Source organism: Mugil cephalus, chromosome 19, assembly GCF_022458985.1.
Source record: "Mugil cephalus isolate CIBA_MC_2020 chromosome 19, CIBA_Mcephalus_1.1, whole genome shotgun sequence".
Classification (NCBI taxonomy): Eukaryota; Metazoa; Chordata; class Actinopteri; order Mugiliformes; family Mugilidae; genus Mugil; species Mugil cephalus.
The window spans coordinates 21398755-21426670 of record NC_061788.1 but is presented as its reverse complement, the minus strand read 5'-3'; the positions used below and the strand labels follow the sequence as shown (position 1 = coordinate 21426670).

Sequence of the window (27916 nt, the reverse complement as noted above, 5' to 3'; positions counted from 1 at the left end):
AATGAACAGCTACAGAGGGGGTGACAAAACATTTCAAAAAAGAAAGTCAACCTAAATAAAATCTGCTTTACATGGTGCACACTCAGCATGTTTCCTTCTGATGATGTAAACCTTTAAGAACAGATCTAAAATGTTCTCTCAGAGAGCTTTCTCTCCATCTCTACTGAATAGTTTATGTATATGTAATGTGTAATATGTTAATGTATATACTTTATGATTAAATACAACCTTTCCAATGGTTACAGTTCAAAAATAATACACAGCCTGCAGGCCCTGACTGGATTCAACAAATTGGAAACAAATGAAAGCACTGATAATTCTGCTAAACATTTAATGAAAAACATAAAAGAACAATGATCAATACAACCAATAAACGTACACATTTTCATTTCTCCAAATGCCAGCGATAATCAACACAAATTCTAAACTCAAGCACCTCCGACCGTTCCATGACTAAACTGATGTTTGCTGTCCAATAACTCTGCTACATGTAAAATTACTTAAATACATAAACATCTGAAGAATTAAGAGTACAAAAAAGATGTCATTAGATTGTCTGTAGATCTTTTAGACTTTGTCACAAAGGCAGTGTAACTGTAAATAGACATGACTGTTCATTTGTCTGTTCTTAGAAATAAAAACCACCTCATGACTGGGCGAGTTTAAGATACTCCTGGTTTACAATGTTTTAGTGATGCTGCTCAGAGCCACAAACAGGTTCAGGCTGATCCTGCTTCTAGTTCATCTAAGAGCTCAAGAGGCTGGTAATGATAGTATTTACAGTTAGACTTCACCGTTTGCGATCCCATAAGATATCTGCCACTTGCTATGCATTTCAGAGATACAATGCACTACAAAACTAGTTGGAAATTGCCAACGGACTGATTGTAATAACACCCTCCATGCATTCTAGTGATGCAGCCCAGAAAAAAAACTATAAAAAAAAACAGGGAAGAACGGGAACACTTTAACTTTCCTTGTCCGAGTTAAACATACCCACGAAACAGACACGTGTTCGGAGGGTAATAAATGGGCTGAAAGCAACACTGTGTGCTCATATCTGCAGAGGAAGCTGTCGTGTCACCACTGCTCTGCCTTGTAAGCCAGAACTGGATTACTAACTTGAAGGGCTGTGTCATTTTAACAAATAGAAAGTTGGATTTTCCAAATTTCTGACATCTTTGGGAAGCAGCACTATTCGAGAACAGCAGTAGGACATCAGTTTTCTCTTTTTTTTTCTTTTGATAGTTCCTCTTTGCATGCATTCAGCTAGGGTCCATAGAAGCACCTTTATATAATATAACATAGCACCATTTTTCATATAGTTTTCCTATTATAGTGGGACCCAACCATTGGCATGCATACACTCTAAAAACATTGTTTTCTTGGTTACCATTTCTAAACGTAGCATCATTTCAAACGTTACAAGGCAAGTAATGAATATTCATACAGTACTTTACAAGTAGAAGATGAACTTATACAGTACACAGTAAAGAAAGTGCTAGAGTACAAAACTTCCTTGTTTTTTAAGTCTTAGTTACAGGACTATAGGACACACCAATGTATTACATTACATGTATCTGAATTTACACCTTTTCACATTTTCATTATTCACTTCAGTTCATTTTTAAAAGAATACCAAACATCTATATCTCTACATTTCCCGCTCCCAAACTCTGATGGTGAACTCAAGTCAAAACAAAACAACAGAATGTCTTCTTCACTAGCGTACATTCACATCACTCTACCTGTACAACCACAGAAAAACACAGACACTGTCAGGGTGAGTTCCACCTCTGTTCTTCGAATGATTACCATTGTAAAACGATTATTTTCATCCAGGATGTGGCTACGCCATCTGGGTCTAGTATTAGCAACAATCTTATGAAACTAGTTCTCGGTTGGCTTTGGCCAGTTGGTTATTTTTAATCATTTTTATCTGCTAAAACAAAAGACAAGAGTCAAAATAAGCAGAGATACAGTAAAACGGTAAAAGTGCTTTAAGGCGTCAGGGTTGGAAATATTCAATCATTGATAACAGTCAAGATTCTTTTAAATCAAGCTGTTAATTCAAGTCCAACATCCTGCAGCCTTCTATCTCTAACCTGTAACCACAAAGATTTAAATGACCTTAAGAGCCATATGTATGTATCATATGTAAATCCCCAATGGTCTCCTTACTATGAAACAGTCTGTACTGTTTATAACCTCCTGCATGAAAACCAAAAGCACCTGTGGTCAGAAAATGGCTCAAAACACCGCTTCTTGTTGTGCTTCCATATTACTAAGGTGACGGTATTTCTGACACCAACATGTGCATTCAGATGCACATGGAAAAATATTATTTAAAGTACAAAAAATAAAAAACGCTTGAAATAAAGACTAACATGTTACTGGCTCTTTTTTTTTTTCGAATTGACAGTGAGATGAATTTCTTCTCATGGTATACCTCAGGTAGATCAAGGGCCAGCCATCTCAAGACGAGGCTGAAGGCTCAAGAACAATTTAGGCAGCAGACCTTTTTGTCACCCTTTTGTTTTTTTGAGTGAGTGTGTCAAGCTGGTTCCACTGTATAATCATAAATCACAGAGGTTAAATTCAATAAAATAAACATTTTTACCCAGTGTTTCTTAAGCCAACCTGACCACAGCTGCCGTTCTCTGTCAGTAAGGAACATAAAGCCCCTTACGACCACATATTACATTTATGGAGCGTGATAGTTCATCATTTTTTTCTAGGTAATGTGGCGCTAATTATAGAGGAAATTGTACTGTTGAGGTGGCCCTAGCTCCTGTGCTTGAAGGAATCTGAAAGTGAGCACACCTACAATGTCATATAAAGGTAAATTGAGAAAGCACAAGCAAGGAACTTAGAAGAGAAGATTAAAGCTGAATCAGGAAATGGATTGGTCTAGTGTGGCGGACAGGTTATTCCAGTTGGACCAGGATGAAAAATGTTTCGGTTTATCGCATTTCACTTCTGTAATGTATGGGTTTGCTTTGTTATACGAACACAGATCTTAGAAACGTTGTTTCTTACTGGCAATCTTGTCTTTAGTGGTCAGATTCAGCATGTGCAGGTATGGTATCCATGTTTGGTTTTTAATATAAATGCAGTATTTTTAAATCTCAGACAGCTTTCTATAGAATATTTTATCACTTGGGATCCACCACTAACATGACCTTACTTCAGTGTTACAAACTGGGTGTCTATGGATATGAATTCCTAATGGCTAAACATTTCCTTCTGCTGCAGCATCACATTAAACACATTTAACTAGCTAAACGGAAGTTGACTTTTATTATAAGGTAGTGATGTTCGTCAGTTTTTGACAGCGGGTCGGTTGGAAATATTGCTGGGAGTAATGGAACAAGAATTAGCAACGACATTGAGCTGTTAGATGAGGGGCTGCAGGTGACAGGCTGCTGTTTAAATATGGACAAGACGTCCCCGGTTCCTTGCATTAGCCAAACTGACGCTATTTTCCTAGGGGGTACAGGTAATGTCATCTTGCAAGGTTGGAGCCAGAGTCTGGACAGTACGGTACAAGAGTGCAGCATGCTGAGCCACGATATCAATGAACCGACCACATTTCCTCCAGAGTCACTACAGTTTTTGTTTAATTAATACTACACTACTATTTTTTCAGTGTTTAGCATGGCAACTTGTAGTCATGATGATGTCACATCCTGTTTCAATAGCATTATATAACAATCTAAAATGAAATTGACACTTGAGTGTGCATCAACATTATCTTAACTACCTAAAATGATGGAAACTATCACTGAAAAAAAAAATTGAAAACTGAATTCACGCGTATTTTAGTGTTATAGTTCGGCCCAAGTACCATCCACTAACATAGGAGGAGGTGCAGATACGACCTATACTGCAGTCAATCACCAGGGGGAGCTCTACTTGCTTTGGTTTCACTTTTGAGGATTTGATCCGTCATCCATATTTATACAGCCTGTGTGCTGCATACCTCCAAATTCTTAGTAACTGACTAATGTTTAACACAAAATCGGATCTCATTTGCCCAAAGAATTATGTAAAAGGGCCAACTACTCTGCCTGACTTCTTCAAATGATAAGTTTATTCAGCTCCCCTCAGAACTGTGTAGCATGTAGTATCAACCACATTTGCAGTAAGTTTGTCAACACCGGTCACTTCAGTTGTTGCTAACTTAATCACGCCGGAAATGTCACAGATTGGCACTTTTCTTTTGCGGAGTATTAAAATAATATGATATTTTTAATAAAAAGTGACAGCCTTAGGTTGTGCAGTTTATAATCAAGTAATTTTCACACTATTCATGTTTACAGAATGGGCTCCTTTCACAAGATTCAATGAAATTCTAGAGTCTCGGTACATCTAACTGACAGTGATTATTTCATATCATGTTTGCATGAATATTCTCTAATACTGTAGATGATCCACTCCACAGGCTGTCACTTGGAGCTGTCAAACTCTGGCACAGAGCATGATGGGAATTTTTGAGCTCAGGTAATCAGTTTCTATAATCAGGGATCCATGATTGTCACGTTACACCAAAGGCATGGAAAGAAATGGTCCCTCTAGGTCAACTGAAGACAAAGCAGCAGAAAAAAGTGCAGCTTTTATTTAAAGTGCTTTTTGGAGCAATACTTGTAATTTTAAAGACATATAACCGTCATACTTTAAAAGGATATTCCATTTTACACCTAGTAGATTATTTGTCTTTATATGAATATCTTGGCTGAGGCAAGACTTAATTTTGAGAATATTGGCCTCACAAGTTCAGTTCACTGACCGTCACTTCTGAATCAATTTCATGTAGTGGATTGAGCATCTTGAGCATTTTGATTCCATGGCATTCCATTTCATTTTCAAAATAAATTGTGCTTTGAATTATAGTGGTTAATATATCTTTTGTCATCTATATGAAAATAAAACTCACTGTGTCCTTAAAGTTCAAACTCTTCACCATACTGTACAACAAACACACCAAACCCAACTAGTCCTGTGCTTCTCATGCACTAAAGGCATCACAAGAATTGTTTTCCATCACGATGCATCTTTTAACACTGATTTCTTTTTTTTCCTCCATTTTTGCCCACTCTCTGTCACCAAGACCTTTGAGTCTCGTAGCGACTTAGTGGTCAGAACACCATAGAGTTACACTGAGACAAAGAGCCCAGCTCAGACACTTCTGAGGGGTTTCAAAAGAGCGTAACTGAGTTGCCTCTGTTCAGATCCAGTCTTATGATAGGGTGTATAAAAGTAAAATTCTACACGTTTGCTTTCAAAGCTGCAAATCTGAAGGATTTTCATTTCATTACATGTCTGTTTGGTCACTGTCTGACGCCAAGTGTTGGATAATCATCTGGTACACTGACATTATTAGAAGGAAGTTCTTTCATTTGCTGAAATAAAACTAGGTGAGCAAACAAGACAGGGATCCCTAAAATTTCAACTTTGAATTATGAGTTTAATTTTACTTCACTCAATTGGACCTTTAGTCCAATAGTGCCGTTGGGACTAGTTAGTCCAAACTAATCAAACTGTTGCTTAGCTGAGAGTTAACTGGAAATGCTGTGAAGTGTCAGCATTGTTGCAATGAATTCCTGCAGTTTAATACACTTGGCACAGATTACTATTGTTAGAATTGTCTGAGTCACAATACACTTTCAATGGGCACCAGGGGACTCGGGCGTTTTCCATAATGAGTGTATGAGACACCAACATCCCCCATATACCCAACCATGTATCTAATGATTCTCAAGTACATGTGGAACTATATTTTATATATAACATCTATTCTCAAATGGTATGCCTATATTTAATAGATCTAAGAGCCAAAAAGTCCCCTGTAGAAACCTGCTTTTCTAATTTGCTCTTATTAGAACTGTACATTTTTGTAAATTGGTCATTTGTGCACTTTGGCTGGCTTCTTTTTCGGAAGATAAAGGCTGTGACAGCGATCATGTCAGCGTCTGATCTTAAAGAAGACCCTACTGAGTCCAAGGTTCACTATCCCCGGAGCATAACAGCTGATTAAACAATGTTGTGCAACGCTAAATTCAAAGTCTGGATCGAGCTCTTGGTCAATAATGTCCAGCTCTACTTTCATACAGGTCACGCAGCTCAAAGTACAGCAAACTGCCATTCAAGCCCAAACTGAGAAGCAGCTAACGGATGGATACTTGGGACTCACAGTCATACAGAACACACACATAAGACGTGGACACTTTCAGGCCACACCATAACTCACTCATCAGTAGACAGTAGGGAAAGGTAAAATACACGGTTCTGCAGAAAGAAGCACATTGGTGCAAATGTGGCTGAAAGGCTTGTCTGAGCAGCATGTTGAGCCCTTTCTACGCTACCACTCATCTGTCACCCTGTTTACCAGTGAGCACGGAGGTGTTCCCTGGCTTCAAGCCCAGTTTCTACCATGACCTGTTACTGTCATGTAGAAAACAGCAGAGAACTGTAGACCTTTATTGTGAAATATCAGCAACTTTGTAGGACAGAAAATGCGACAACACATTTCCGTAGCACCAAAAACTTTTAAAAAGATTATTCGCACAGATTAGCACTAGATTTGAAAGCCACTGGTCGAAGATATGAAAGATATGACATATGAGAGAAACGCATTTTGATGTTTCGAACTTTATCTGTTGTCTGCGTAAAGGTTTGGGGGGCATTTTATAAAATAATATTAAGAATAATTGTCAAGTATCCAAAAGAGTTTTAAAGGCATTACTATACAACCTGGGTTTATAAGACAGCGACAGGATGAAGAAGCAGATTAACCATTCATATGAAGGAAACGTGTACAGTTTTCTTTGTTCTAATTTGGCAAATTCGACCTTTAGAAGCTTCAGGACTATTTTTGCTGTAACGGTGTGTGACTGGAATCTGTGCAGCAACTGATGGAGGGCCAAGGAGGCAGCTGAATGCAAGCTCCGTATGATCGTCTCATGTGTGCTCAGCAGAACACATGTACAATACCTTTCCTCCAGAAATGTAAGTGTATAAAACTAATGTAACAGCAGTAACACACTTATCTTTAGGAGACCTTTACAATCTACTGTATGTGTAGATTTTTTTTTCTTCTGTCAAAGCTGCAATTTTACACAACACATATTCATTAGGTGATATATTCAGGCAGCAGATTCTTCCAGTCAATTCTTCAAGTGTTTGAGGGCTTCAAAGAAAGTACCAGCTAACTCAAATCTTGGTATATGAATGCGACTCAAAGAAACACAAAGCCATCTAAGATGAACACCATCGTCACAAGACAAACAGCCTTGTGTGTATGGACTGAGTGCCTAAGCTAGATAGAGTAATAAGAGATGGACTGCAGTAGCGATGATGTTTTGGATTCATTTCGGCGTCCTTGACAAATTTTTGGTGCTTTTACCCAAAGACAGCGCTTCACCTCACTGCATCGCTGCGCCGCCACGTGTGAATGAAACAGACACCGTTAGTCCAGTGTGAAGGCATCACGAAAAACCAGGCCGACACGCAGGGGTTTGCGTGCTTGTACTCCTGCAACGCTGGACACAGCGGCTCTTCTAAGTTAGTTTCTCCCCTCATCGTGATGCTGATGAGGTAAGCAGCAAGTCAGCACGATGTTACATTTGCTAAATACCCAGACATACCCTAGTCTGGGTATGTGCGCATATTTAATTGGCATCTAACACTGCACTGCAGGGAAAATTTGTGAGAAAGCCTCAGTTCATTTTTGCCAATGTTATAGTTGATAGTCTAACCTCTATATAGATGAACATCTACTGTGTGTGTGTGTGTGTGTGTGTGTGTACCAACTGGAACTGGAATTCTCAAATGTCCAGTGTATACAATAACACTAGGGAAACACACCAGCAGCACATGATGCACGCCACTACATATGTGTGTTATTTTTACAGTAAGCCTGCACCGGTAGCATGAGCTTCTCACACCATTGTCCCGTTTTCCAGAGACGACACTTTGTTATTGCAGGGAAGCAACAACTAAACGTGTCTTATCACATTATCACAGCACATTCTGCTGGCTGTGACCTAAACTACCACATCCTTCTCTGTGGTCGGCTCCAGTATGGCTGCTGTGTGCGTTAGCTGATGTTGCTGGTGTGTATTGCACTTATCTCAATTTAAGCTTCTGTGCTGGGTCTACGCCGTTGTGAGCACTTACACATGAATGCTGGTGTTTTTTGCATTGTTATCTGACTACACGGCTAGAATGCGAGTCAGCGGCCGGTTACTTCGAACAGCGGCGACCGGAACCGAACGGCTCATGTTGGAGTTGGGGCATTTTTTTTTTTTGTTGTTTGTTTTTTTCTGCACAGAAAAGAGGGAAGACGTCTAGCGATAATTTTCTGTGCTTGGGTGGCCAGTGAGAGACATTGCACAAGTGTATTTTGGATGATCTATTGTCAGAGTGATGTGTAGTTACATTTCTGATGTAAAGTAGAGAGCCACACCGCGCCTTCGGCGACGATCCAACGCAGAAGTTTAAATCTAGTAAAAAAATGAATTTCTGCTTGAGGCTCGGGGCTCAGCTGGAGGCCAGAGGCCGCACCGACCAAGCAAACGTAACATGGGAAGTCTTCTGTTCAATTTTGGTTGTAATTGAATAATAAATGTAAATCTAATATTTATCTTTTTGTATAATTTCTCAAATTGCACTTTTTATATAGCTCTACTACTTAGGGCAGTTCATTGTATATATGTTTTCAGTCTTCGACAAATTCTCTGCACATTTGCGTGCCATAAAACTATTCACTGTTATACTTTGGAAGAGTATAAAAAGAGATTTCTAGCCAACACTATACCTCCAAACTCTCCCTGTGGCTTCACCATCCCCTGTCATTTCTAATTGAACGTTTACATTGTACATTGCACAGGTAAATTTAAATGGCATGGTGGTGGTGGTGTGGGGGTGGGTGTACTCTGGGCCCCTAATAAGCCTGGGCCGGCCCTGAATATGTGGATAAAGTGCATTGCACAGCACTGAGAAAGAAAAATGGAATCAGGCTGTGAATGAATGACTTCTTGGCAGGTTAGAATTTAGAGTTTACCAGCCCTTGGCAAATTGGCCAAAAAAGTGAACGTGGTACGCGGCATTGAGAGTAAGAGCATGGTGGGGGCACATAGAGTACATCATGTCACGTCTGCACACCATCATCAACACAATCCCTACACGACATGCAAAAGCACAGGCAGGCCTGCAGAGGTCAGTCCTCCTGCTCCTCGCTGTCCTGCCGGGCGTCTGTCCTCTTCTCTTTGTGACAAGAGAAGATTCTTCTCATCTCCTCCTCATACCTGATGAAATTCTCTCCGAACCTAGCCCAGGCTTTCAGGGGCACGGTGATTGTGTTTCTATACGGCTGCCGCACCTCGCTAATCTTTAAAAAGATACCGTACCGGTTGGAACCGACGTCAAAGTAAAACCTCTTGTTGTCCACCCGAAAGGACGCGGCCTCTGGGAGCTCGGGGTTGTCGTCGCGGCTCCTGGAGCCGGTTCGGCCGCGGTCGTCGCTGTCTTCGTCGCCATAGTCTTCAATGAGCTGCGACAGCGCGTCTCTGAACTCGATGAGCCCCTGCGCGGGCAGCACGATGGTCTGCTCGATGCCCTGACCGTAGTAGCCCATGGTGCCGTGTCCTTTGCTGACAGTCTGTCGTATGCGGAGGAACCTGCCCCTCTGGTTCTCCTTCAGGTCCAGAAAGTACTTCCTGTTGTCTCTCTCGATGAATTCGCTCTTGAGGACGCGGTGTGCGTGGTCGTCGGACGCCGCAGAGCCGGTGGGAGACAGCGTCGCCTGCGTCTCCTGTGCCCTCCTGCGGGACTCGTGCCCGCGGCCCAGACCGTTGTTGCTGTGCTCGTCCACCTGCGGAGGCGCCAGGCCCCCCCGCAGTCCGATGCGGGCGTAGTAATCTATAAAGTCCCCCAAACTGTAGCGTAGAGCTGGAGCCATCGACATAGACAGCGTCAGTTTGCTCTTCCTGATGTTATCGTGGCGGCCTCTCCCGATCCATACCTCGGCTATTTTGAGGAAGCGGCCGCGCACGCTCTGCTTGACATCCAGGTAGAAACGCTTCTTCTGGATGTCGACGCGTTTGGAGGCTAATTCCTGGATGTCATTCCCCTGCTGCTGCTGCTGCTGCGATCCGCTCTGCACATACTGCTGAGGATACGGATGCCTCGGTAAAGAATCTGATGCAATCTTCCCCCTGCCTCTTTCCATCCCCCTGCAACATCCATCAGCCATCATGATTTATATTCCACCGCTTGACAGCACAGGACAAAGCGATCCCCCCATTCCAGTGGGCTGCTTGTCGGGCAAATGGAGCGGGCTTGTTCGCGCAACTGGCTGGAGCCACACAAGAAGTTAGAGAGATGCCTCGAATGACCTGAAAAATGGCAGCGAGTTTGGAGTCATCAGCTGATCGAGCCTCTGTGTCCTCATTAAAGGTCAAGCTCCACTATTTAGCCTTGTCCGCCGTAAACCTCCACTCGGTTTTCCATCACTTGTTCGCCCCGTGCCGCCGCTTTCGTCGAGGGAAGCAGGGAATCAGCCAACCTGGAATGGGAGGAGGCGCCCGGTACTACATGAACCCGATGAACCCATCCACCAATCCCCCCTTCTCCCCTCCTCCCCCTTCCCGTCCTGAGAATACCTCCGTTAAAGAGACACGGCTCGCCGTGGCTGGGGGCTGTAATCCTCCTCGCCGTCACTCCTGCAGCATCACCACCATCATATATCTGCAGCTGATCTTAACAGGAATATCGACTTCATTTACTGAGCAACTAGTTCATCCTTACAGGTTAGAAGAGCCCAGATATGAAACAAAAGCATTTCGAGTATGTAGGTCAAATGAGAGAACTGTGTTGCATGATAGCACTGTAAACCAGAACAGATCACATGCATCAATATGGAGATAATTTAGAGATGAATAACACTGCATTAGGTCTGCTTTTTCCTTACATGTGCCAAGACAGTCTTAAAGGAAACCCATTTAACCGGCTAACTCATTGGTATTCAACCCTACAGCTTAGCCCAGTGTGTCACCTCATCCCTGGTCCGCAAAGCGTTCACAATCACAATCATACATGGCCCTGACCACCCACTCCAGACCAGCACTTCACTCCCCTTCCCCCCCGGCTGGAGGTACAGACCAGCCACCGTCAGAAAGGCCCTTTTCAGAAAGAGCTTTGTTCCTTTAGTCATGTAAACTTTAAATAAGCATCCACAGACCATAGACTGTCCGTTCAGTTTTGTATGCGCCCACCGTGAAAATGAATTTCCTCCTTAAAGGACAAGGAAAGTCTAACTACCTCATTTAAAAAGGAAGATAATAATGAAAAGTTTTTCTCTTTTTAGCATTTCAAATGCCAGTCAATCCGTTTTTTCCCCTGATGGAAATGTGCTTCCGGCTCTTTGGAATACTAAAATAAGACCAAAACACAGCATTACCAGGTGACATGAATACGTTGAATGTTTATTGTGGATTTCATGTTTACAGTGTTAACCTTTGCCGCCTACGCTTAGCATGTAACTTTTCCCATGTAACATGTGGCTCGAGGGACCTTTGCAGGAAAGCGGAGTTTGAACCTTACATTTTGCCCAGAAGATCGTGGCCATCCTCATGACCAGAGCAGTTAAGCAAGGCATTCTTTGCTTGTCTGCTGTGTGTGTGTGTATGTCGAGGAAAATGAGAAGAATGTCCTTTAAAAAAAAACAAAAAAAAAAAAAGCACAGCTACTTGTGATGAGAGTACGTTCGAGGTTGTGATGTAAAATTATAAAGTGAGAAGAAATGAAGATGTAATGCTTGCTCTGACACAGAAAAGGGTGAAAGGGTCCATCTCAAAATGCAGTATCCACAGGCAACACTGAAAATAAATCAACTCTCCCACTGTTGACTGTAAACTTGGCAAGATATCCACACATAAAGCAGCGATTTTCCAACTAAACTATGTCCTGTGAGCTAGAGACGGTACATTAAAAAGATATGGTTTTTACCCATTTCCTATGTTTCTATATTTTCTAAGGCAAATAAACTTTAATTATCATGCACTCATTAGCAGTATTAGCATTAGCACATGTAGCTTGATTACCTTCATGTGCAGTGTATATACTTCAGCTGAAAACATACTTTTCTGTATGTTAAACAAGGCCTAGCAGGGCAAAAAAACATCCACTAGAGGGCAATGCAGCAAAGCACTAGTAACAGAGAAACCAACTGAAAGCAAGTGCCCATCACTTCCTAAACTAGGGTCCATGCTCATGTCAAGCCAGACATTTCGGCAAACAGTTGTATTTTAAAATAAAAAAATAAGAATTATAAACTGTTGTCACATGTCAGATGTGTCAGTATGTTTTGGGCACAGTTTTAATATAAAGATATGGCTATGTGAACGCAAGTGCTAAGCTAGCAAACTACCACTACAAGCTCTAGTTGACATTGCACTTTAAAGAGTACTCTCCCTCAGCATACAGGAGTATCGATACTTGGTGAAATGCAAAGATATATTGGGTCAGTCTTCTTTACTTATTTATAAGACCTGAAATGAAACCATGATAGTCAAAATAGTTCCCAGGTGACTCCTGAGTCATCTCTGTCCTTACTGTGGCCTATAGCCACCCAGCTGAGGCATGTAGCTGGAGGGTGGGGGTGCTTGCTGCCAGTCACCTGACAGGCTGTCTGAAGGGGTCGCCTGCTCACTGTCCTCTTCCAGGGGACCGAAGTCCAGAGACTCCAGTGTCTCCTGCTGCTCCATCTCCATCAGATTGAAGTCATCGGAGTCGGCCGGGTCTCCATTCCCAGCCCTGCGTGCAAAGCAGGGCTGTCTGTGGAAATGCTGGAAATGTCTGCTGCCCTCCTGCATCAATATGTCTGGGTGCTCCTCGGAATCTAGCAGTGGTTGTGTGGACTCGGAGCGCGAGAAAATGGACTGCTGTGGTTGAGAGCTTGGGGTCTGGCCCTTGTAACCACTGGAGGCCACCACAGATGAGTACTGAACGGTGCTGGATGTGGTGTCAGCCATATCACCGCCCTCGTCACTGTCGGACACACTCTGGCGAGGAGAGGACATGCAGGAAGACCCACCGATGCCACTGCTGTGCTCCTCTGACAGATACTTGTCTTTCTTCAGAGCCAGACTAGCCTTGTCCTCCTCAAACATGCACTTCGAATCACACATATCCACATCAAGAACACTGATGCCAGAAAGACAGCTCTCCTTTGGTATCTCTGTCTGTAGGAGGACATGGTCAGGAGAAATGTATCAGACCAAATAACAATGTACATGATGTTCCACATTAGTTTTTGTGGGTATCCATACGTAACATTTGGGCAGTACTCTTAGAAGGCTAAAGCTTTACCACTACTTATTTTACCATGGAGGGGTTAGATCTTATCAAGTAACTATTAAAAGTCACGGTTCCATTTGTTGCAACTAGAGCCATTGAGGATAAGACTGTGCTCAAGCCACCCCCCTGATATCTCTTGGGTCATTATGGTGAGGGCCGTCTTGGATTAAGGACGATGTTTAGTATTGACAGGTGCTTGCTACACACCGTCAGCTGCTGATCTACTGACTGACTCAGAATAAACTATGCCAATAGCACACACTATAGTATGTTAAACCCCCCACATGCAGCCTCACATGTGTGTGAGGTAAATAAACCCTTACTTTTAACGGATGATCAGGAGCCCATGTCCCAATGGTGCTATCGCCAGGGTTTGGAATCTGAGGCCAGAAGTTGTTCTTGATCCTGTAAGAGAGGAAGCACTGGAGATTACACAGTATATCAGCACAGAAACATATATAACAATAAAATCTTTCCATTCACAATCATTTGAAACGATGGAGCCGACATGTTTTTTGTTTTTAATTTCAATAAACAGTGTTGATGGCCTATTCTATTACTTTAACAAGAAAAATTAAACTAGCACACTATTCAAAAATACAATACAGAAATGGATTCATTTTTTTAATTCAAAGGATTTCTCCACATTTACTTGTCCAACCTGGCCAGTAGACTGCACTACCCCCTTAAACCAACTAAGATATGTGATTTTTTTATAATCTATTTTTGATAACATCCACTATTTGTGTATGAATCAAACCTGTACTAGATAAAATGGTCCGATTTAACCAAACTTAGTTTCAGCTTTGTGTAACACTTGTTCTATTCGTCTGTGAAGGTTCTCAGTCATCCAGGTCATGGTGATCCAAAAGACGGTGAATAAAGACAACTGGACAATTTCTTGAAGATGTTTCGCAACTCATCCAAGTAGCTTCTTCAGTTCTGATAGACTAGTGGGAAGTTGAGGTTTAAATGGTAAAACTCTGTGAGTACACCCACCAAAGAACTTGCTTGACCACAAACTGGTTCCACTAATTACATAATGGCTGGGTACTTACCTATCATTAAGAGTGGGACTGTGTACTTACCCTATGAATGGTGCTCTAACAATTATGTAATTAGTGGCACCAGTTTCTGGTCATCCAAGTCCTTTGGTGGGTGTACCCACAGAGTTTTCCCATTTAAACCTCAATTTCCCACTTGTCTGTCAGAACTGAAGGAGCTACTCAGATGAGTGGCTAAACGTCTTCAAGAAATTCTACAAGTCCAGTTGCCTTTATTCAACGCCTTTCCGATTTGTTTAATTCCTTTATGACAAAGTCTTTGAGCTGATCCTTATGTTGTCCATGTGACTTTTTATCTGTAACCAAGAAAAGAACATTTTCACGAAGCTGAAAAAAGTGGGTTTTAAAGCACTCTAAGGAGTGTTTCAGCCTACAAACCGTCACTCTGACATTCTAATGTAATGTGTATCCATGCTGGCTAACCCGAATCACCTGGCAGCTCAATCACAATCACATCACCCCGGAGCACCCCCGTAGATTTGAAGGGGAAAGAATTGGGCATGGGGGATGTTACAGGGTGTTATGGGAATTGAAACCCCCATAACACCCCCCTGTTTCCACAACTGTCTTCTGGAATCTAATTGGTGGAAAGTTCAATGCCTTATAAAAGGGATGTGGTGGAATGAGTAAATTCTTCACTGATGGCCAGTGATGAGAGGTGTTTAAGTGCAACTTACACATCTTTTGTGTAGATACAGATCAGCATGGCCATGAGAAAAAGAAACAGAAAGCCAATGCTCACACCTACAACGATGCCCTCGATTTCACCTTGTGCTGAGGGGAAAACAAGAGCATATTTAGAGAAGAAAATAGATTATCAACAGTCTAACATGATTAGCTAAATAATAAAATATTTAGGTTAATGCAAAAATCATTAAACCGTTTTTTTTTATTGATGGATAGTATCAACCAAGTACAAAGTACGCTTTACTGGTTTCTCTCAAAATAATAGCACAAATTTGAAAAAAGAACATCCTTTTGAGAAATGCAAAAAATAAATGCCTTGAATTGATGATTTGAGAAAACATAATAGATTTCATTCAAACATTTACATATACTACATTATATTAATTCATTTATTCGTCATCTGTAACCTCTTATCCTCTAGTGGATCGCAGGGGGGCTGGAACCTACCCCAGATACCACTGCGTGAGACAGGTCACGAGTCTACCACAGGGCCAACAACAATTCGCACTCACAGCCACACATAGGGCCAATCAACATAACGAGCATGACTTTGGACTGTGGGAGGACACCAGAGCACCTGCTGAAACCCCACGCGAAAACATGCAAATTCCACACAAAAAGGGCCCAGAAGCCTCTCCCTGCGTCACCCTACCTTAGATTTTCATTAGTTAAACATGTACTATAATAATCTCACAGTTGGAACAGTTGAACAGCGTGTAAAAGTCAACACTTACCATATGTCATAGTGGTGAACGTGTGACTACTGCCATTTGTTGACCCTCCGATGGTTGAGGCCCGGATAACCACTTCATACTTTGTGTTGCGTGACAAAGACTTGAGAGTGTATGAGGTGGTATTGAATGGCACTGTTATGCCTGGAGATGAGACAACCGAAATCAAGAAGTTAGACCTTTGAAACAGTATCTGCAAAACATCATCATCGATACTATGCAGCGAATACATACTGTGAACTGTTGTCCCATTTGAATAGAATATTGTGTAGTTTGTGATGAAGCCTCTTCGGCTGGTTCGGGGAATCTCCTCCAATGCCAGCACAGCCTCATTGCTACCTGGGGGACCCTTTAGTCTGACAGCAGGGCCTTGTAACGGAGCTGCAAACAAAACAGAAACATCGTGCATTCCAATAAACCCTTTACATGAATGTTCAAATAACAACACAGTTTGAAGTACAGTAAAAGTAGCACCATGCAAGTAATATGCAAAATATTACCAACATCTAAAAATACAAACAGGGATGTAGAAGTGAAACTGAACTATAAACCACAGAAGTTAATACAGAAGCTGTTAAGTGATGCAAGCTGATCACAGGAGCAGGAAATATAATTTGCATGTGCTTGGGAAAATGTACAGAAGTTGTGCAATGTAAGAAAAACACACTCGCATGTTTGTGTTGATTTAAACAACAAATTCACATTTGTCTATTTGTGTCTACATATTCATACAAGGAAGTACATTGGCCCTTGCTGGTCATTATTGAGCCTGCAACTCAACACAGCAGCACAGCTCAACACCTTTATTCCCTGGTGTGAGACAGTTTAGAGCTGCATGATATGAGCACAGACCACATCAAGGAAAACCTTGTGCTGGCCGAAACCCTTAGTTTTAAGTAAAAATAACCCTACATGTTCTTTGCATTAACATAATTTGGCTCATTCTGTGAGAAGAAAGGCACTTCCCCCTTTTATGAAATGATGGTACACACATCTGGAGACGCTAGGGACTGCAAGCCATGAGCAGACACTAGTGTTCTCAGATGTGAGATCCAGTCATTCCCTTAGGGCCCCAGAGGTATCACTTCCCTATGTTCCACAAAGGTAAACAAGCCAACATCGCACTACTGCTATGTTTAAGTTTACTCCTCAAGACCAGAATGAAATGGAAACAATATCTTGTATGATATTCATTTTTTATGATGCATTATCCTGTGACGGATCGCTCCTTGAAGACCCTGCAGCTGGTACTCAGGCATTGGTCGAGGTGCAACAAGCAGAAATGGCGTGCAGGTACTAACATCTGCCTGTGAATCAGTTTAATTTAGCAGTATTGTATTAAGTATTATCCAGCAGTCAGCAGCAGATATCTGACAATATTAAGTGTAAGGAGTTGTTAATAGACTTCCTAATAAGTGTTGACAATAAAAAGAACAAAAAATTGTATCTGTGAAAGTAACTTTCGAATTCAAACGTCACTGGTTTCTGTTATTCACACTACATCAATAATTTAATACAATTAATTTGACAATAATTTAATAGTTTCACTAAGTACCTAAAAAGTTTGATACCTTACCTCCTTCCTCCAGAAAGGCTTGTACACGAGTTGGCTTCCCAATCCACCGATGGTATATAGGATACACAGAAATATTGTAGCAGACATATGGCCTCAGGTTCCCTGGATTGGACATTGAAAATGTACGGTTAACTGGTTAATTAGACTTTACAGTGGAGCAAAGTAATGCATAATTTGTTGTTTAAGTAAAAACTATCCATAGCATAGTCAGTACAGAGTTCAGTACTTTAGCTGTATAGAGTTATTCAGGCTGCTCTCCATGGAATAAACCACATAATATTTTATATCCACTGTACTATACAAATGTGGTTGCATGGTTTGTCATAAATAAGGCTACATGTGTAATAATGGGTGACCTTTGATCAACCTTACTTCACAAACTCCACAGATACTTTACATCCTAATTCTCGAAGAAGAAAGAGATTACCTTTAATGGCAGTGAATGTGGTGCCCCTATTTTCCCGCTGCCAGTCTAGGTCACCATCACTGAGCCATTCCACCACATATTCTGAGAGTTGTGTAGCGTTGAGAGGTTTCCATTTCACCCAAAGCCGGCCTTCGTGGGACCACACCTTCACTTCTTCTGGGGCAGGACCTGTATTAACACACACAGATACAAGTATAACCCTAATAGATGATATCACATCATTGATGATATACTGTCTAAAGTGTCGAGATCAGCCAAGCCCACTCAGCCCACTAACAACACCGTGTTGCCAGACACCACAGGACACCCTCCGAAGGCCCATGTCCTTTCTCTGATGAGTCACAACTGTATTAGAGGCACAAGGGAGACCTACACAATATCAGGAAGGTGGTCATAATCCTTTGCCGGATCTCTATATTTAGTTACCATTCATGTAATTTTTACAAATAGAATCTCTAAAAAATTGGAAATCCTTGTTACATGTCATTATCCATCCATCTACTCATCAGTCTAATGTCTACTGGACCTTAAGTCAACTGAACAGGAGACATGCACTACTGAATACCACTTACTCACAAGGATTTATTCATTTTGACGATTTGCTGCAGTGACTGTGGCTTTACCAGGTCTAGATATTGCTACATGCCAATAATTAAGATTTTCTGGTGTGCGTTTGGCTCAAAGGTATGGTGTCCACCTACCACGTGGTTGTGCATCGATGCCCAAGACTCCCTCACTCGATTGCCCCACAGAATTGACAGCGACGACAGACACTTTAAAACTCCATTTCTTGTCAGGCAGGGAAATCTTTTTAAGCGTGAAAGACCCTTGACTGGAGAGGGTTTCAGCCTCGGTCCTGTTGACTGGGATACTCTCCCACTTGCCACTTCCATTCTTGGCTTCTTTATTGTTGTAAATTCTCATGTTGAAACTTGTTATTCTGCCATTGGGATACTTGGGATCCTGGAAGGACAAAGTCACATGACGTTGACTATCTTATCCATCACGAAGTAGAACAAACAAGGGTACAGATAAAAAATAACAACAAAAGAACAACAGGACTGGTAATGAAAATGATGAATTAATGAAAACAGGATTCCACTATCTCTAAGAAATTGTATCACTGTAAGACTGAACTGTGTTGTGGTTACTGTCCTGTGCAGGCCACTGTGTATTCCACTACTTTAACTACATAGCTCAAGTTATTGGTGACCCAGAACTACCGTATATCACAAACTGTTCATTCATTTCATTTATTGATTTCATTAATTCCATGGGGTTCCTCAAATTATTTGTCTATTACAATACTGCAGTGTTGAATGTTGGTAGGTTTTTATATTAACCGGGATGGGATATGTGATGATTTACCTTACAAATTATCTCCACTTGTCGTTCATTTGTCCCATCATCAATTATTTTCCATATATCCGGTTTCCCTCCTGGTCCTAGAAAGGCCAAAGAAAAAGATGACACAACCACTTTCAGCTTGACTACCAAAGGAAACTAGTCACACCACATCCCTTTTATTCAATAGAAATTGTGCTTTCTGGCCTGCATATGCTGTGGCAGTGTGACCAAAAGTGCTGTTATCTTTCTACATATTTTCTTGACTGAGGGCAACAAAATACTAAATGAGTTAGGGCGACGACGGTATCAATGATTCATTGATTTATCAAGAATCACTAGGATGAACTAGCAGCCATGATACTCACGATCCTCTGGTGTTCTCACGGTAGCGTTGGTACTCCAGTTGCTCCAGTAAACGTTGCACTTGTCAGAATATTTGCAGCGTACCTGGATGTCATAAACTGTGTCGGGTTGAAGACTTTGGAGTCTGAAGGACTGTATGTAGTAAGCAGTATCCGAAAGAGGCACCTAAAATACATAATCAACGTCTCTGTCAGAGATTTTGTCAACTAATTATTTAAAAAAAGGCAAAAATATCCACATGTGTAATGACAGAAACAGGATACTTGACTGAAAAGACACATGAATGTTTTAACTGCATGCCGTGAGGTGCTGCTTTGTCCAAAATACAAGAAAAATACAACCTTGTCAAAATCAAGAAAAGAAGGATAGAGTCATTTTTTTAGCGAAGCTAATGCATAAATGAAAATGTTATTTAATTACTTTGATCTGTGCGAATTAGATAACTAGCCAAGTGCGTTTCTATCTTCTCAAATTCAGCAACAACAATAAAATGGTACTGTTTAGGTATTCGGTAGCAAGAAACGATTTACTGTCTATGAAGAATAATGAAGAAACTCCAGCATTATTTGTTGAACTGTTATCTTCGTCTGTCAATTATCATCCATCAGGCACAGTTTACCTCCATATACGTATTCATTCTAAAACCCCTTCATCTGATATTATAAAAATGTGCGAGTGTTTAATACACAGCCTATTCTATTTAACATACAGTAGATATATTTCTAGAAATCAAAGTTTAATAAATGGCAATGTTATCAAGCTGTTGTCAAATGATTCCTCAATTCTTGTTTTTCATTACAGGTATAAGCAGAATATCCAGGGAACAGCCTCATTGGTCACTCGTGACCCATTAGAATTGTGTGAGGACGTATTTATCCAAGACCCTACGCCTTCATATGTTTTATTTCTAAAATATTTTTCTGTCGGGGGAATTTCTGGACCGCAACCATTGGGCTGTGTCGCTCCTAACCAATAACAACATGCAGTACGCTGTGAGAACAGGACCATCGCACTAAGGTGTCCCGCTCTTTCTGATCTCAATCAACATCATGCATGCCGACAGAGTCACAGGTCGAAGTGTCTACATGACTGAGAGCGGGGGTGAAATACTTTTGGAGAACACAGAGGCCACTATGTAGCATTCGCACCAAACCCAGAAATGCAACACTTTGCTGCAGAGTTGCATGGGAATGTGGAGAATCAATCAGAAAATAACCATTGTCACTGCTCTATTCTCACCAACTCCAGTCCTGGTCATTATCCAGTTTTCAAACTAACTGCATTATTCAGAGGAAAGGTTGTGCAACCTTTTTTTTTTTTGCCAGACAACAATGAGCACACTGAAGCAGTGCACATAGTTTCGTTACGTGTTCTCCCGTTACTTTATTTCTTTAGAAAATTTTTAAAAAACAAATCCACCCACACCTTCTTTTGATTATACCGGGTGCATCTGAACAGAAACTGAAATAAGCACAGACATTTCAAACTGCCATCTTGATAGCTGGTGCGGAGTGATTTTCTGTGTGTGGCTCTTTCTACGTGTTTGTATCGCTGAAATGTTGCTTAAAACATTCATTTTTCAAAAAAAAGAAAAAAGAAAAAAAAGAGTGCTGTATATTTTACAGTCTTCGCATTAAAAACAATTGAAACATTTTTTCTAACTACCTCATATATAACTGCCCCATCGTGCACATTGGGGAAGTTTTAATGTTAAAACAGCAGCCAACAAAATGACACATGTTAATAAATTGTTATTTGAAAGAGTATACAATAATATGTGGCAGCCTGTCTGGCACGCTTTGAATGCTTTTATATTAAATAAACCAGAATTCTACTTATGGTCACACTGTACATTTTTTAAACCAGGTGTTAGGAGAACATGGAAAACTGGTCACTTAATGAGTTAATGGAGCACAAATGTACTTACATCAATCCAAGTCTGAAGGCCGCGTGGACAGTATCTGATATGATAATGCAGAGCCACATATTCGTGGCGAAGAGGAACTGTCCAGTTTATGAGAACAGAGGTGGGGAAAGTTTTCTCTGGAATGACCATGACATTTGATGGAGGGTTTGTTTTCACTGCAAAAACAGACCCCAACAACACAAGTTGTTTAATGCTGCATTAAAACACTGGAGTATTACAACAGTTTTAGACCTGACAAGATGACAAACAGCAGAAAATCTTACTCGAACCATACTACATGTTTACTTACCAAAGCAATTAGCGGAATTTACCAGATGCTCAGACTCTGTTGTTCCAAATTCATTGCGTGCCTCCACTCGGATGTCCAGTCGCAAATAATGCGGAAAGATGTTCATTGCCACATCAACACTGTTTTGCGTTGTTGTCGCATTAAAGGTGTTATCCCTGTTAAATGAATAGTGTAATATCATTTAGATAACTCAGTAGTAAGGCCTACACAACAGAACACATTAGAAATTAGAATTTTAACCATTTAAGAGAATAAATGGCACATGTATGAGCCTAAAAAGCATAGCACCTCATGTAAAAGGGTTACTGTCCTTAACTATAAAGCTTTAAATCCTCTTGATATTAGCCAGCCCATACTAGACAATGGAAGAAGGAAAACACAACTGAGCTAGACATTTCCAGAAACTACATACCAGCATTTTGATATCAAAACATTCAACACAACTACTTCAACAACCAGCTTGACTTGATTTCACTGTAATAGAATGTGTCAAAAACAGAACAGCAACCAAATTGACTAATAATGTAACTTCCAAATAAACATGGCAGTGATCCAAAAACATGTCAGGATGTACTCACGCTGGGGACTCTGTCACAAACACTGTGTATGTCGTAGGGACATCTTTAGTCTGGCGTCCAGTTACATTCCACCAACATGCGAGGTTTGAAGAGATTAAATGACCCTTCTGAACTGCTTGACAGGACAGATTCATGGGCTTCTGTGGGGCATCTGTGATTGGGAAAAACACAACATGGACACCTTGTTGACTTGATTTTCTTAAATTTTTTTTTTTTTTTTTTTTTAATGCAGAAAACTGCATGTGCAATTTTCTAGATTTTCACCTAGTTTTAAAATTCAAATGCTTACTACTTCTCAGCCATAGCAAAACCAAATCAAACAAAGTTAGATACAGTAATCACTAGGGGTGTCCCGATCCAATATTGATAATGAATATCAGTCCGATATGAGTAAAAAAAAAAAAAAAAAAGAGTACCGGATTCTATCAACCTGCATCCAAAATCTCTGATAAAAACACTCTCCGTTTCTATGCACATTTCTATCCAGCAGTGGCTGGATCCAGCATGCAGAGCACACACGGTCACAACAATAGCCTGCGCTAAAGTGCTAACAAAGTAGTAAAACAGGAGTGATGTCAGCCATGTGCCAGTAATTTTCGTTAAAGTCCAAAAAAGGAATTGTAGCTGAGTGCATTTTTTGTTTTTATTGGATTCATTTTTTATCCATTTTATTAAACTGTAGAATATTTTTGTTTAAGGTTAAAATTATGTAACCCATTGGTTAATAATAAATGAGTCAGTTTATCTCATACCTACCTACTGACTATTGACTGATTTCAGTAATATTCCTTGGTCAAGCCTTTTCTAACATTCTGCCCTACAAAATAAGTAAGTATGATTCGAGTCAATCGTATCAGATGAATATCGGTATCGGCCAATACTCAAGGCTGCAATATCGGTATCATATAGGAAGTACAAAAGCTGGGTCGGGACACCCCTAGTAATATTCCACAGCTGTGGATGCAAACTTGCCTGAACTCAAAACTAGAAATAATGGACAAACTTTTGATCATTAAATACACGCTTATGAAGAAAAAAAAAAAAACAGCTATAGGTTTTGAATTTCAGACACAAAAACTTACAGCCTTTCCTGAGTAATATCCCATGAAAATATTTGCCGTTGTTCAATTTAACTTCGGGTGAGACTTCTTCGGAGTAGCAATATAAATATTCCAATTTGTCACTTGTGATGAGGACAGTGACATTAAGCGCTGAGCTGTTGATCTTGATGTACTGTTCTTTGGGTATAACATTTGAAGCCAACTTCCAGTAGAGATTATCTGCTGTGATTGTATCTGTGTGGACGATCACGCATGTAGCTGTGAAGTTAGTCCCAACCTCAATTACTGGAGACTGTGGAGACGTCACCAAATGGCAGTATTCTACCAATGACAAACAAAACAAGTGGAGAAAAAAAAATATTTAATTTTCACTGTTCTTATGTCAGCAACCACATAGTTAACATATTACTGTGAGTGCTGAGCCAGCAAATACCCACAGTTCCTCATTACTACTATTACACACAGCTGTTTTCCACACAGATCTAACAATCTTATATCGTCTCTTCATAAAATACATGGAACTGATGACCAAATATTCCTAGTCCACATCTACTAAGTAAAGGTGTGATCCATTGTGACACAATTGATAAAGCTCAAAGAGGGCACTTCTAAACACAAGACAGCATGGCAGACAAAAAAAGGGAGGGAGGGAGAGAGAGAGGGAGAGATAGAGAGCATGGCAAAAATGTATCTTTGTAAATATTTCACAGTATGTGGAAGGGAGGAAAAGGGAGGTGACAAATACATGGTTCCATTCCAAGTGGTCTGTGGTCAAGTTGCACATCTGACAACACGACACATTCACACTTGGAACTACGCAGCAGTAAGCAACATCAACAAATTTGAAAAACTGAAGATTATTTTCTCTCAGCTGCTGCACTGGACATTTTGGTGTGCATGCATTTCAATATATGTCGCCCAAATGTACTTTCTTTCTTTGTGAACCTGTGAACCAATACCAGTACAAACCAAATAGGTTTATATATATTCTATGCAAGGACATATACTTGAGTTTTGATTGAGTACTTGGTTTTTATATAACCGTAGACTGTATAGAGTGTTGTCTGTTTCTCTAAGAGCAACAAGTAATCATAAAAAGTAGTTTTTCCTAGCGCCTATGGACTTGCTGCTTGCTCCGGGGTTTTAGGCTCTGGGTTAAATAAAGCATCTTCAATTCCATTAAACTGAATTCAACTGACGTCTGACTACTTAAAACTTACATTTACACCCACTGACAGATCATTTATGTTCATTAATTTTTCAATAAGATCATAATTAAGTAGGTTAGGGTTAGGACAACAAGCACCGTGCATTACTGTCATCCACTCGATGACCACGGCCTTGGGAGAGTTGCTTGGTTGCCATATGCACATAAGACAAGCAAAAGTATAAGTGCAGACAACACAAGAAAAGGAAAGAACCACATCCTCCACTCGGCAACACACACACATTTAGGACACAAAAGTACAAAAAAATACAGCACAAGCCAATTTACGCAACATATTTGTAGATTTGGGAACACATACAGTAAGTAGTGTTTAAGACACACCTACCCTAAAACTATTAAAAAGAACCACATGCCACATTGATGCAAAGTCAGCAGACTGTGAAAAAGAACAGGAACTAAAAGCTTCATTCCAGCTTGTTCATGCGTGTGTGTGTGTGTGTGTGTGTGTGTGTTCACACATTGTAATAAAGTGGTTAGCTCAAGTGCTAATGCTGCAGTCACAACAAACAGACACACACAAATCAGCTACTTTTGCGGTCTGTACTTACTATAAGATTAGAAAAAATAGCAGATTTTTATGTTATATTTTCAGAACATGTTTTTTAGCAGCTAGCCCGTCAATATTAAATCTAAATGCTTAAAGGTAAGTTAAGATGCCACAGTGGGGGATAAATAATAACTGACTTACTTAATATCTTAATTCAGTGTAAACATAGTACCCCTTGAATGTTTTCCCCTTACAGCAGTCTTATAAATGGAATAATACATTTTGGGTTTTTCCTTTTGTCAAGAATTTACACAAAAAAATAACTTACCATCAAAATGAAAAACTATTTTGACAGAGCAAAGTCCATTATTTGAAAATAAAAATGGAGGCATCTACTGTATAATAAACTATTTTACAATATATGTTATGAATTAACCAATATTACTCTGTAGGAATCTGGAAAGATGATTTAATTTATAAAACAACTAAAAGGGGAATTCAGACAGTGACACATCAGTGAGACACCATGGCTAACACCAGGGTCCTTGAACTGAGTGGAATGCAGCCAATTCACTTTATCCTGATTCTCCTGCTGTGACCTGTCAAGATTACACTGGAAAACGTGTGCTGGACACTGATAATGCATTAAATATGCAGACAACACTCCAAGGAACTATGGTGTGACATGAAGTGGCTATCATATATGACAGATGTAAATAGTAGTGTTAAAATTGTAGTGGTTACCTTCAGCAGAGGAAACAGAAGCGAGGCAGGCCAGTGCCAACAGTTGCAACACCTTGCCAGATACCATGATGACTGAATAGGAACATTAAAATAAGACAGGTTCAGGGAGGAGGACAGAACAGTAGCAGTTCTGTCAAAAACATTACACCCAGACAAATAGTCTGGGTAGCCTTACAGCAGAGGCGTCACCGATTTTAGCTCAGGGGCTACGTACAGCCCAGTTTGAGCTCAAGTGGGCCAGACTAGTAACACAATAGTGTATTAACCTATAAATAATGACAGCTCCAAAGTTAGTGTTTACATTTAATAGTTATTACTGCACCATTACAAAGCTTTTTATAAACAACCAATACAAAGAAGCTAAATTTCTGTATAGTTCTGTGTCTCAGTGTTGTGTAATGTCCACAAATCTTTCTAAAACTGCGTGAACCCTCGGAATAGCAGTTACTTTTATTGGACAAAAATGCAGCTAATGTCTTCAATGTAACTTGTATTTTTGTATATTGTGCAGTAATCCATTATCAAACGGCGGCCCGTTTTTGGTCCGTGGGCCGTATGTTTGACACCTGTACCTTAAGGTTAGCATAGTTATTTTTCCACAATCTCCCCAACAGTTCAGTAACAGTTTTGCTAAGACACCTAGCTCTTCGTGAGAACTTATTCACACTTTACTACACAATGGTAAGTTCTAACAAAAAAATCATGCCATCGTTTGGGTATCGGTAGCAGACAGTCACGACTAGTTAGCATCGAGGTCTCACATTGCCACCCCTAGCTGGCTTGTTTCCGTAATCAGAAGAAATAAAGTATTACTGACCTAAGTGGCGTCAGTCGCATTCCATGTATAACGTGGGCTACCTAAATGCTACCTTTGCCTCTTCTTAATCCCAACGAGCGTCGAAGAAAGACAAATTAGTTTTAGTTCGTGGTCGTCTCTGATCTGTCCCAATGGCCCTCCTCTTGTGTGTGCGTGTGGGCCCGCCCACTTCCCGTCAACGCAAAAGCGTGTCGCAACGGGCTGCGGAGCGGCGCCATATTCACGCGATCTCACAACGCACTGATGGACCAGAGCCATTTCAGCCACGGGTCTGCTCAGCCACTGGTAGTTTACAAATTTACGTATATGCGCAGCGAATACAAACTGCGTGATGATTGGACAAAAAAGATGTCTGTCAAACACTTTCGACAAATTAGAGTTTCGGATTTCACTATGCACATTTTGCGTGTCCTTCGCAGTTGTTTTCCAGTATGTCTCCGCCTCTCGCCTTCAGAGGAAAGTACAGCGTCGTGTATCTCTTGATATGGACAATAGACTGTGGCTCCGAAAAATGTGGATCATTTCACAAACACTGATAATCCAACATTTACCACTGAAAATGCCCCAAATTGTTAATACAAATTCTTGTAGATATCAGTATCGACTAACCTCTTCGTTGAAAATAGTTCTTACTAAGCCAAGCATCATAAGCACAAAACTAATTGAAAAAAATATATATATTAATTAATAATAATTAGTAGCTTAATTATATTTTGCAAGCCTAATGTAGAAAGTCCCAATACTGTCCATGTAATGTTTCTCAGAGAATTCTGACATTCTAATGGTTCAAAGAAACCTGCACATAACATCTTGTCTTTCAGATGTTCAAGGAGGTAATTTCTCTTCTCCTTCTACCAGGATCTTTATACCTATAGGAAAGGATAATCTGCTCACTGCTCTGGGCACAGAAACACATTTAAAACTCAACGCAACTCAATAGTTATGCTGTTGTGGTTTTAAAGGCATGCATTATTGCCAGACAAACATGTTTTGAACTAAAATCTCTTCTTGGAAGTATTACGTGTTGTACGTGTTGTACACACACACACACACACACACAAAAATAATAATAAAAAAAAAAATCGATGCAAGGGCCAGCAGAGCAGAAAAACTGTTTAATTTCAGTTAAAATTTAACCAGTCGTTTTGTTAAAATGAATGTAATGCTTTAATCTGACACTAGAGGGCGACCACTTTCTTAAGTAGTTCATCTAAAATAAGATAAGATACGA

At 40.5% G+C, this 27916-nt stretch overlaps 2 protein-coding genes across 3 annotated transcripts; both read right to left on the bottom strand.

Annotated features, from left to right (window-relative positions):
* Positions 1-311: 311 nt before the first annotated feature.
* purg (purine-rich element binding protein G) lies at positions 312-11305 on the bottom strand. The gene has a single exon (XM_047569054.1). The coding sequence runs from the start codon at positions 10256-10258 to the stop codon at positions 9221-9223; it is 1038 nt and encodes a 345-aa protein (XP_047425010.1). The 5' UTR covers positions 10259-11305; the 3' UTR covers positions 312-9220.
* Positions 11306-11457: 152 nt separating this feature from the next.
* il6st (interleukin 6 cytokine family signal transduce) lies at positions 11458-26851 on the bottom strand. Of its 2 annotated transcripts, XM_047569052.1 has the most exons (16): positions 26686-26851; positions 25869-25940; positions 23431-23730; positions 22349-22499; positions 21771-21925; positions 21482-21636; positions 19557-19719; positions 19213-19289; positions 18546-18807; positions 17845-18012; positions 17418-17519; positions 16076-16222; positions 15845-15985; positions 15101-15197; positions 13683-13764; positions 11458-13244 (listed from the first exon to the last, which is right to left on the bottom strand). In XM_047569052.1, the coding sequence occupies exons 2-16, from the start codon at positions 25933-25935 to the stop codon at positions 12612-12614; spliced, it is 2700 nt and encodes an 899-aa protein (XP_047425008.1). In that variant the 5' UTR covers positions 25936-25940; positions 26686-26851; the 3' UTR covers positions 11458-12611. The 2 variants fall into 2 exon arrangements, with proteins under 2 accessions (XP_047425008.1, XP_047425009.1); XM_047569053.1 differs by lacking the exon at positions 23431-23730 and having other exon boundaries at positions 26686-26850.
* Positions 26852-27916: the final 1065 nt, after the last annotated feature.

Bases quoted from the DNA above. Each gene is read 5' to 3' on its own strand.
- purg (XM_047569054.1), bottom strand. From the start codon at position 10,258: ATGATGGCTGATGGATGTTGCAGGGGGATGGAAAGAGGCAGGGGGAAG.
- il6st (XM_047569052.1), bottom strand. From the start codon at position 25,935: ATGGTATCTGGCAAGGTGTTGCAACTGTTGGCACTGGCCTGCCTCGCT. The intron at 19,290-19,556 runs GTGAGTATCATG...TGGCCTTTCTAG, and splicing joins CGTGAGAACACCAGAGGATC to GACCAGGAGGGAAACCGGAT. The intron at 18,808-19,212 runs GTAAATCATCAC...TTGTCCTTCCAG, and splicing joins AAGTGGAGATAATTTGTAAG to GATCCCAAGTATCCCAATGG.